The following is an 11375-nucleotide window of genomic DNA, read 5'->3' on the forward strand; positions in this document are numbered from 1 at the left end:
TTGATGCTTCCCAGGGCAGAATTTGCAATTATGTAAAACATGTGACCTATTTTGTATGATATTTTTTTTAATAATGAATGCACGAATAAACTGATTTGGATTAGAAGGATGGGTTGGATGGCTAGGGTGTGAAAGTCATGAAGATAAACCAGTCAGTTTACGCCGCCTTCAAATGTAAGTCTTATTCACTTAAGCATGAGTATTTGCTGCATCACGTCCCAGTGATGGGAGGTGGAGGAGGATAGGGTATGCAGTGTATTCGTCTGGCTTGAATAAAGCAGCATGAATTTATAATACGTGTGATTTCATTTCCAAACAGATTTCCGTGAACTTGTCAGGGGCAGTTGTCTTTCAGCGACGCATGAATGCATTAAAGTTTTAGGTAAATCTGCAGCACAGACATCTGAGAAGCTTGCCGTGTAATTTAACTGAAAATCTAAGGATGAGCTTTCACAAGATGGCTGAGCCAAACTAATGGCTTGCTGCTGCCTACGGGGACAGCTGCTCTGTTCCTTCTGAGTCCTGCCCCTAGTTATCCGGTGCTGCCTCTTCCTTTATGCAGACTTTGGCATCATCTTGATCATTCAGATCACTTTATCTGTTTAAAAAACAAAACAAAAAAACACCAACCAAACAAAACCCCCTGAACTTCCTCTCCCAAAAGAAAATCTATCAGTTTGCTTTCATTTCCCCGTCACCATTGGAAAAGCAGAGCACGAGCAGGACTTTGTGGCCAGCAGTTGGGATCTAGGGAATGCCACTGTCTAGGGAACATTGAACTCTTTCATTGGCTCAGTAGTCGCAGGGAACACAGCTATTCAGATGTGTACCAGTTAACAAGTCCTCTTTCAAACTAATTTCATACATAGTTATACTAGAGGCTTTTGTCAGAACAATGAACGATAGTGGAATATAAATTCTTCAAGTAAAACAGCTGAAAATACTTAGAAAAATATGAAAGTGCAGTTCAGCTAGTAGCAGTGTCCTTGTTTAGATGAAAGGAATGCAAATTTCACTTTAGAGAGACAGAAAAGTCAGCTTTACATCAGTGGGTTTTTTTCACCTTAACATTATTTGGACTGTTATTTAGTAGTTTCCAATAGGATGTTTAAATGACATGTTTAAGAAATATCTTAATGATAATTTATTTATTTTTTTTAGAACTGAAGGAAAGTCATCATGGGAGCATTTTTAGACAAGCCAAAGATGGAGAAGCATAATGCCCAGGGCCAAGGGAATGGGCTTCGTTATGGTCTGAGCAGTATGCAAGGCTGGCGAGTTGAAATGGAGGATGCACATACAGCTGTGATTGGTTTGCCAAATGGACTCGATGGATGGTCGTTTTTTGCTGTATATGATGGGCACGCTGGATCACAGGTTGCCAAGTACTGCTGTGAGCATTTATTAGATCACATCACGAGCAACCAGGATTTTAAAGGGCCAGATGGGCCACCATCTGTGGAAAGTGTAAAGAGCGGCATCAGAACAGGTTTTTTGCAAATTGATGAACACATGAGAGTCATCTCCGAGAAGAAACATGGCGCAGACAGAAGTGGATCAACAGCTGTGGGTGTCATGATTTCTCCCCAACATACATACTTTATAAACTGTGGAGACTCGAGAGGTTTACTTTGTAGAAACAGGAAGGTTCACTTCTTCACACAGGATCACAAACCAAGTAATCCCCTGGAGAAGGAGCGTATACAGAATGCAGGTGGCTCTGTAATGATTCAGCGTGTGAATGGCTCTCTTGCTGTTTCAAGGGCACTTGGGGACTTTGATTACAAATGTGTCCATGGGAAGGGTCCTACAGAACAGCTAGTCTCACCTGAGCCTGAAGTTTATGAAATTGAGAGATCAGAAGAAGATGATCAGTTCATCATACTGGCTTGCGATGGTATCTGGGATGTTATGGGAAATGAAGAGCTGTGTGACTTTGTAAGATCCAGACTTGAAGTCACTGATGACCTTGAGAAAGTTTGCAATGAGATAGTTGACACCTGCTTGTACAAGGTAGCCAGACTTGAGAAAAGAAGTTTACTGTGTTTTCACTATTAGAAGCTTATGAACAAGTTAAGAATAAGTTTTGATTCCAGTCTATAAGTATCCAATGGTTTCTGTTAACATGCCTTTGACAGTAATTACCATGATTCCCACAAAAATTGTGTTGAGGGGGAACGAACACACAACGGAAACAGTATGACTTTCTGGGTGGTTTTGGTTAACAGGGAGTTTAAAATCATGTACAGGTACACTCTGATCACTGGGAAACTAGAAGCTGATGGGAATTTATGGGCAGGTCGGGGACAATGACTCCCCTTTTCTGTTTCACAACATACTTTACAAAACCTTAACTCTTAAGACTTAATCAGGTTAGAGAGTATTCTTTACCCTCCTAATCTTCCCCTTCTTTCTTGGGCATGTAATAGTAACGTTACTGTCATAATTACGCCAAGATAAATGCAGAATGATTGAACCTTGACTTCATATTTTGTAGTTTAAAATTTCTTGACTATATGAAAATTTGGCTTCCTAAGTTAGTTTTTATTCTGGTTTAATTACTGTTTTTCTTATTCAGTGTTGTGTGATGCAGCTGTAAAACTATCTTAAGTAGAAGATGGGACTGTTTGGTTTAAGAAATCTGTGTAGTTTTGTCTACAACAACAACTTTCACTTTGTATTAATAAGTTGCGGAATGGTGCAGTTACAGAAGAGATTTGAAGTATTGAGTTTCATAGCTAGACACCTAGTTTTCCAAAGGCAAGCTGTAAGTCATAATGTAAAAAAGCCAACATTTTTGATACAAAAGAGACAAGGCAGCAACTCACATGGCTAACAAGGTCATTGTTTCCCTTTTGGAAAAAATAATTGCTTTCCAACACTTTGGCAGATTGATAATGCATATATTTTTGTTTACAATTTTTGTCTGGTAATCCTGAAAAGAAATACCAGGGGAGGAACAGTGGCTTGTGGATGCTGTAAGCTTGGCAATAGCCAGCGGTCAGCACCTCCCTATACACCCATATTCTCTTGTTTTAGACACTGGCTTGTTCTTGATCTTGCTAGCCAGTGGATTTAATTGGTGTTAAAAGCTAAGCATATGGATGCATGTTTGTGTACCAGAGCACAGGGGTATTGGCAGTGAACAAAGTAAACTAAACATTTACTTTTCATAACCAGAACATGTTTGTATTTTCATGTATTCAAGTATTAGGGCTCTGTTTGTTTGGAGCTTTAAATGTTTCCATTTCAAAGAATGCTTTTGTAAAGGCCTGGGCTCCTTCCAGCTGGTCTTTTAACAGATTTTCTCACTTGTATCTCTTCTTGTCTTAAAAGAAAAAGGGGAAAAAACCCCCAAATAGCTGTGATTTTAGGTGAAAGAACTGTCTGAATTCAATACGTCCCTACTTAGTGCTTTTAAGCAGTAGTGGTTTTCTTTACCCATCTAATATTCAGCTGTTTTCAAAAAATGATTGGATAGTACTTAAAACAAGATGGAACACAACTTTGTAATTACACATGACTTGTTAGTAATGTCAATTTTTAAAAGACAATGGGCTGTCTGTGATTGGCTCCACGTAGTCTTCAGACCATTAAAGGGAAAACAACAAAGTGACTTAAAAGTTGTACTGAATGAACAGACAGACTTCTGGAATTCTGTAAGGGGGTAGGGGGAAATTAAGGCTAATGATCATATTAATCCATAGTAGTAAAAGCTGTATTTTAATACCATATGATTTATGAATTTTTTTATGTGTAAAATGCTTTGATGTGTATTTAGCCTGGTGAGTATACATTCTCAAATAATTTTTTTCTTTTCCACCAGGGAAGTCGAGACAACATGAGTGTGATATTGATCTGTTTTCCGAATGCACCAAAGGTATCACCAGAGGCGGTGAAAAGAGAGGCAGAGTTGGACAAGTACCTGGAAAGCAGAGTAGAAGGTGGATCATTTAAAAAAAAATAAGTAACTTTGTTTCTAAGCAGACCCCCTGGCCCCTTCCCCTTCCAACATCTAAACTCTTAACACATACAGGCTTTTTAATAGACTTTTTTTCAAGTGCCATTGGCCATCTAGTGTACATCTCTGAAAAAGGCACTCATAGTCTCACTGTATGTCCTGAAAAAAATTTACTATGAAAGTCCAGCAGCCTGTAGCCCTGAAAATTATTCAGGATGGCAGAGAAATAATTCATTTGTGCTCAGTGTTTTTCATGAGTCTTTGACAGGGCTGTTTCCGACCAGTAAATCCTGGTTCCTGTTACGTGGGGTTAAATTAAATAACCAGAATATCTTATGAAGTGTCTGTGAAGATGGTAATTTGAGTGCCATTTTTACATATAGTTATGTACAAATTAGTTAGCCATGATATTATCCAATTATGGTAGGGTTACAGCTTGATTACTGTTATCTTTAAGGCACCTGCTAACATATTTACTTATTTGGAAGTACATCAAAAATTTATGAAAGCTAATCTTTAAGCATTCTTGATGAACAAAAGCTGGGAGCTCATCTTACTCTGATTAATAACTTCAAAATTTTGCTTTAAATTTGTATTTTGTGAGTTCTTAAACTTCAAACAGAAACTGCAAGTCTGATGCATTTCAGGTCACTTAACTAAAAATGATATTTGAAATCAATTTGATTTAAATGGTTTCTCATTAAAACTCGATTTCTAGTGCCTTTTAGTATTTAAAAATGACCACAGCTTGGAGATTGTTTCTGAAACATAAGACATGCTGTATGCATTATTTGCATAGGTTGAGTCTATTTTTGAAGTGGACTCTTCGAGACCTCTATGTCACAAATCTAGTTATGTGTATAAATTCCGAGAATCCATGATAGCACACAGGGCACAATACACAGAGTTCTTCAAAACAATGGTATCAGTGATTAGTAAGTTAGAGGAATATTGTGCACTTTTTTCCTCTTTAGCTTGCATGAAGATAACACAGTACAGCTTCAGAAATTTCACAAAGAACTTGCCTACGTGGGAATTCTGGGTTCAGACAAATTAATGTGTGATTTTAAAGCACTTACTACCTGTGTACGTGCTCCTTCAGAAAGTACCACCTTTTTCAAAGGCCTCATTTGCAAGGTCTTGGCAAACTGCATCTGTTCTGCTCCTGACCAAATGTCCAGACAGACATTTCTGTTTTAATCTAACACTTACCTAATAGAAGTTGGTGCACAGTAAGCAATAGTGTGAATCTTTTTGACAGCGTAGCAGGAATATCCAAGTGCAGGGTAACACTGCATGAGTTAGGTGTCAGATGGCTTTCTCCATTTCAAAGCAGTGAGTTTTGCATCAGGCATTTGAAGACCTTACTATGTGTGCCCACTCACAGAACTGGTGAAGAGCAAGTATGCTGTAAATTCACACATTCATTTACAGCATGCTAACTCTCCTAATTTAGGCAAGTATTACCTTCATATCTTATTTTGTCTGAGTTCAGACAACCCATGACCTAGAATATGAAAATATGTTCAAGTTAAGGTTGCATCTTCAGCTGGCCTCATTGTACCCCAGGAATATTACTACGAGGAAAACTGACATTTTTGTACAGACATTTCATTTTGTAAAGGAAGAACCTAGGTACTGGAACTGCATGTGATTATGGTACATACAATGAATTTGTCTGACAGTACTCCACATTTATGCAAACACAAAATTTTAGGAATGAGCAAAGTGTGATACTTGCATAGAGGCAGGAGGATTCTGTATGTAGTTATAAAGCACTTTAATACTAATTTAATGGGATTATATCTGAACAACTTGAGGAAATACATTGTACTTCCTCTCAAGGGTCTTCTTTTTTCAGAGTTGTCCTCAATTTTTTGTCTATTGTTGCACAGATATTATTTAAATTAATGAATATGTAGTAAACACTATTCAACCCAGCAGTGATTTGTATCAGCTGTGTGCAGAATTTGGCCTTTTAGGTCTTCCTCATGAGGGAAGTTGAGAGGCAGAACTTCAAGAACAGGAGTTGATTGACTTCATTACATTTAACTTAGTAATTCTTGTGCAGTTAATAATTTTTGTTGCCTGGTGTAAATAGATAATGCAGTTTTGGCTAGTAAGATACGACTGCTACAGCATCTGAAACTTCCAACACTACAGTGACATTATCCTAGGATACTTGAAGAATGGCAGTGCTTAACTCTAAAAGCCTAATCTTCAGCTGAAGGGACTAGAAAATGTAGAGGACTTTTAGAATGGTTTTACTAATCTGTAATATAAATTTATAATTAAAATTCATTTAAATGGAAGCTTGGTGGAAATGCACATTATGTATTTTTATGCACTTCAGTACTCAGTCCAACAACTAATGAGATTTGATGCTCACTAAAGTGCGTTTTTTTTTCTGGTTGTACTTTTATTCCCTCAGCTCAGAATGTGTCTTTACTGTGAAGACGTAGTGCAGATTTTAAAACCAAGTAGGGCTTAGTACTGGTGGTCATCTTGAATAAGGAGAGGCAATTCAGATTTTAAAAAACATGAAAAGTTTCCTACTTACCATGCTACTTAGGACTCTCCTTTTACTAGTTTTGGTGTGGTTGTGGTTCAGATTCATAGCTACAATAACTAATAACAGAAGAAGAAGCAAGTGTGGAGAAGCATTTTTGTGCCATTACTTGCAATAAACCAGCATTACTCCTAAAATATCATGTGAACTTCATGGTAGAAGTAATCAGTCATTCCAAAATGTGTTGCTATTATTTGCACTAATATGTTTTATTGATGTGTTAACTCTAAAAAAAACTAAGGTTTTTTTGTTCTCATTTTTTTACATAAAAGCGTTCCGTAATAGATAATCCTTGCAATATTTATACCTATATAGAGATAAATAATTTTAAGTCAGCTATTATATGTTCCTTTTCATATTTTCACTAAAATCATAGCTCTGGCTTTTTCTTAAACTTCGTGTGGAATTGCCATTCAGAATATGAAAAAGCAGATATGTTTTGAATCCTTTATTTTAGGCTTGTAAGTACATTTTTCCAGTACTTGATGCCATGAAAATGTGTAGAAAGTAAATTAAAGGTTGGGGGGAGGGTTGCAAGATGTATTGGAAGAAGATAATTCCAATAAATTACACAGCTAGCAGACCGACTCCATTTGTTGTGTCTTCAGTGTTCATTCAGTCTGTATCTATAGTTTTATCAAAATATAAATGTATTCATTTAGTGGAGACTGTATGTTAAATGTACTGCAGTTACAGGTTGTGAAACTGTGTAGTATAGGTAAACTATAAATTCCTTATTTTTGTACAGCAGAACTTTAGCACTAGCGCAATGTAGAGTATACTAGATGTTCAAAATTGCACAATAAAGGAACTTGGCAAACCAAATCTGAGATCTTGGCTTCTTATTCAGATTTAAGAGTGCTAGATTATTTATTTACTGAATACTAGATGGTAAAATGAATTTTGGCTATAGATCTTGAGGAAATGGCAAGTTTTGGAGGTGTCTGTGGTGTGTGATGTCTTGTATTTAAAATGTAGGTTTTGAAGTAAACAGCTTAAAGCTTTGTGTTGCAGAGTTTGATGCTGGTTGAGGGCTTAGACAGTGTTTCCACTGTACCTTGCAAATAATTTACACAGCCTGACTGCAAAATAGAGCTGATGCTTTTTGTAAACATGCAGCCCTGAAAAACTGTTACGGGCATAAAAAGTGATTCACAATTGTTGTATTTCATTTTTTTTTTAACTAAAAAGGACTGGATACGTGGTGGTTTTAAAAGCTTTTGATGTGCCTTATCTCGCTAATTAAATTATGAAATGGAAACTTGGTATGTTCTTCTGGAATTATCATTTAGGGCAAGAACTGAATGCTAGAGGATTTTTCAGAAGTGGTACTGTGAATTCCAACTACTCTTCAAGAAGAATAGTGTGTGTACATACAGGCATTATATATATGCACATATGTACACAGTATTGTATGTGTGCTGCAGTATTCACTTGAAGATCAACAGCACCAAGTCTTAATTCATATCTCTCAATTCTAAGAGCTCATATTTACAGAGAAACTGATGAGATACATTTTTTTAAATGTGCTTATTCTTTAAATTTCATAAAATCCCTATTTAAAAAGTGAGTCTTCAGGGGTGATATGGTCTGAAATCTTTTGAGTTCAAATAAAATTGTGTGCTTTACGTCTGGAAAAAAAAAATAGGCCTAGGAATAAAGCTAAAGAATTAATTTCTTAGCCAACATGACTGTGGCTACAGTACAGATTCTCTTCACCCAGAAGCTGGAGTGGATCAGCTTTAAAAAACTGCCCAATATTCACCTATCCCCTACGTGAGTTGAGGATGGAACTGTTTCTTAGATCTGATGTCCCTGGCTTTTCATTTATATTTAATGGTTCTTAAAATTTACATGTTACTGTAATGCAGTGAGTTACAAGTATTGACCAATACACATACAGCCATGTGAGTTATTTTTAGTATGTCTTAACCTTTTGTTTCTTGAAAAATATGTTTTCTATGATGTCAATAATCTTTCATCTTCTGTTGCAGCGATAAAGCTGATGTTAATGTCTGTCTCATGCCCAGGGCATTTTCTTGGGAAGATATTACATCTTCTGTTATATCTAATGTGTAGCAGGAAAGCCATTGAAGAATTTTGTCCCACTTCTGTTAGGTAGCTGTGTATTTCTAAAACCAGTGTGCATGTGAACAGTTAGCAGTATATCTTTGTCAAATCTGTTACAAGTTCTTTTTCTTGTGGAACCAAAGTTAACAATTCCCATGTTGAATATGGTCTGTCATCTTTTTTTATTATTATTATTATTATATTAACAGAAGTTAAGCTGCCTTTTTATAAAACTGAGTGTTTCAATCTTTTTAAGTTAAATTTGGACTGCACTTACAAAAAAAGTACTTCTGATTCCCAGAGATCATAAAGAAGCAGGGTGAAGGAGTCCCAGACTTAGTCCACGTGATGCGTACATTAGCAACTGAGAGCATCCCAAACCTCCCGCCGGGGGGTGAATTGGCAAGCAAGTGAGTTCACATCGGTGTAAATGTGTTTTTTGGTTTAAATCAAAACTTAACTGTAAGGCCACTCTTAAAAGTGGGGGGAAGGAAGAAGGGTACAGGACAAAAGGTGGTGATCTGTTCTCCAATTTTTATTACTCACTTGTTCTGAATGAAAAGGACAAGCATAAGAACAGTTAACTGTGAATCACTGCTAAAATTAAATGTCAAACTGTGGTTTTGGGAAGGACTGAGGGTTTTTTAAGGGTGGCCTGAGTGTGTCTGTTTTTTGTAATTAACTGGGTTTTCTGGGTGGGAGGTTATATTTGAAGATGCAAAAATAATGCACCGACTTTGGTCGTTACATGGAGATGTAGTTCTACACTTTGACAAGAAGCGATATGCATGTGGTGTTTTGCTTGGCAGCTTTCTTTTCTTGTCTGTCGCTAAAGCGATGTAATTGCTTAAAAGTTTGCTTTTGTATCTCTCTGCTCGTGACAAATCTGAAAAGTAGAAGTCTCTCAGAAAAGTGGGAAGTTAAATGTACAGCTTTATATAGGCTGGCTTTGCCCTTGAGGAGTTCAGTGTTGATGCACTGTGGCTTCTCAAATTGATGTTCGGTCTTTAAGGAAGTAATGTGCTTAGCTCGTTTGCACACCAAACCAAGTGCTTTTTGGTTCTAAAGATTGTTCATGAACCTGTGTTGGGTTAAAATTGAAATGGCTTGGGCACATCTGGTACGGACTATATTTTTAACCCTTCAGAGTACAGTTTTTTGTATTGTTGCACCAAAGCGTGAAGACTCTAGGTGTGTAATTGAATAAATTATAATTGAACTGTAAAGATGACTTCTACAAAATGAAATTGTTCTTATCTGAACTGTTTGACTAGGAAAAGAAGAGATGGCAATTTTATATATAATAGCAGCATCTATTTAGGATGTGTTGCTGTAGTCTTGAAGTATCAATGAGTCAGTTACTCATTAAATGTGGCATACAAATTGACTTTTCTCAATCTCCTTTGGCTAGTGGTACCATCATGGTTGTAAGAAAGTGCTGAAGTGGCTGACTTCTGTGGGATTTTGTGTCTTAGTCATGCTAGTTTGAATAAGAATTGATAGAAGTATGGATTTAATTGAATGTTAGCATAACTCAAAGCACTGCTGCCAGTTTGGAAGGGAAATAATGCTTTTCAAGAAACCTGCTGTTATTTAGAATCAAAGATATAACTTATTTCTTGAAAGATAAGGGAAACTTTCCAGTTCATATGTGCAATGTACTTTGTGTGTAATTGCTTGGTTTTATTGCTTTAAATTCAGCCTCTTCTTCCTTGCCCTGTAATCATTCACTAGATCCACTATGATGTTTATACTGCCGCATGGTGGTTCCTGACTTTTCAGTGTTACGGGATGATTATAAAGCCTATCATCTGCTTTTTTTTTTCTTCTGATGCACTCCTTTGTGATTGCTCTGCATGCCTTCATGAGCAGTTAAAAGGTGGTTCTTTGAAGTTTGTTTTGTATCACAGTTGTAGTCTGCTACTTTGTCATACGTGGTTCTGCAGAAGGGGATCTGGAAGAAAGTTGCTTTTAAAGTACCGTCTATAATTCCTGTCTTCTGCTGCCCTCTTTCCTTCTTGCTCCCCCTCCAAAGTTGTTTCCTTATCTGCTGGGTAAGGCAAAGGCTTTCTTTCCCTTCAGCCTCACATTTTTTTTTTCTATATCAGTTTTCAAGAAAACATCTTCGCTATGTAAAAAAAAAAAAAAAAAAACCAAAAAACAAAAACACCCAACCCAGACCCCAAAATAAACAAAAAACCCCAAAGCAACTCCAAAAACCAACACCACAACCAAAAAAAAACAAAACCATGTTGCTCATTTACACATTGTTTGCAGTTTTCCTATTACTAGGCTATCTTAAAGATGCTAAACAAAGAGGAAACTGTCAAGATGCTTGAGTTAATTTTTTAATATTTTTTACCAGACAAAATTCTTCTCATTCTCAAGATACAATATGTAGAACTACTATTCGCAGCTTAAATTTTTTTGAAAAAAGTTGCAGGACAGTATTGCACACATTGTTGTGAAAGAGTATTGCTTCAGAAATAATTTTTCCAGGTTTGCACATTGAAAGTACATTTCTGGATGCAACATGAACAAAAATGTACTTCAGGATGCAATTTTTGTTTGTCCAGATAATTGAAAAAACACTACTCCTCTGTGAAAGTGCCATAGTACGTGAAGTACTACATGAAGCGTTCATCAGACACACAATTGACCAGGGCATTCAACATCCATCAAGTTTTCTGATGCCCTTTTTGGAAGTCTAGAGACGTAGCACCAAGCAGCATCGCAGCCTCGTCTGAGTGTCAGATTGTGCGCTTCTCCTGCTGA

The 11375-nt window shown here is 36.8% G+C and overlaps 1 protein-coding gene across 1 annotated transcript in view; it reads left to right on the plus strand.

The window, feature by feature from the left end:
- Positions 1–1166: 1166 nt before the first annotated feature.
- The window catches only part of PPM1A (protein phosphatase, Mg2+/Mn2+ dependent, 1A), a 13584-nt gene continuing 3375 nt past the window's right edge, over positions 1167–11375 (plus strand). The window contains exons 1-3 of the mRNA XM_010080705.1: positions 1167–2013; positions 3827–3944; positions 8902–9010. Coding sequence (XP_010079007.1) covers positions 1180–2013; positions 3827–3944; positions 8902–9010 — 1061 coding nt within the window. The 5' untranslated portion in view covers positions 1167–1179. The remainder of the gene's footprint in view (positions 2014–3826; positions 3945–8901; positions 9011–11375) is intronic.

This window comes from Pterocles gutturalis, unplaced genomic scaffold, assembly GCF_000699245.1.
Source record: "Pterocles gutturalis isolate BGI_N339 unplaced genomic scaffold, ASM69924v1 scaffold30454, whole genome shotgun sequence".
Taxonomy (NCBI): Eukaryota; Metazoa; Chordata; class Aves; order Pterocliformes; family Pteroclidae; genus Pterocles; species Pterocles gutturalis.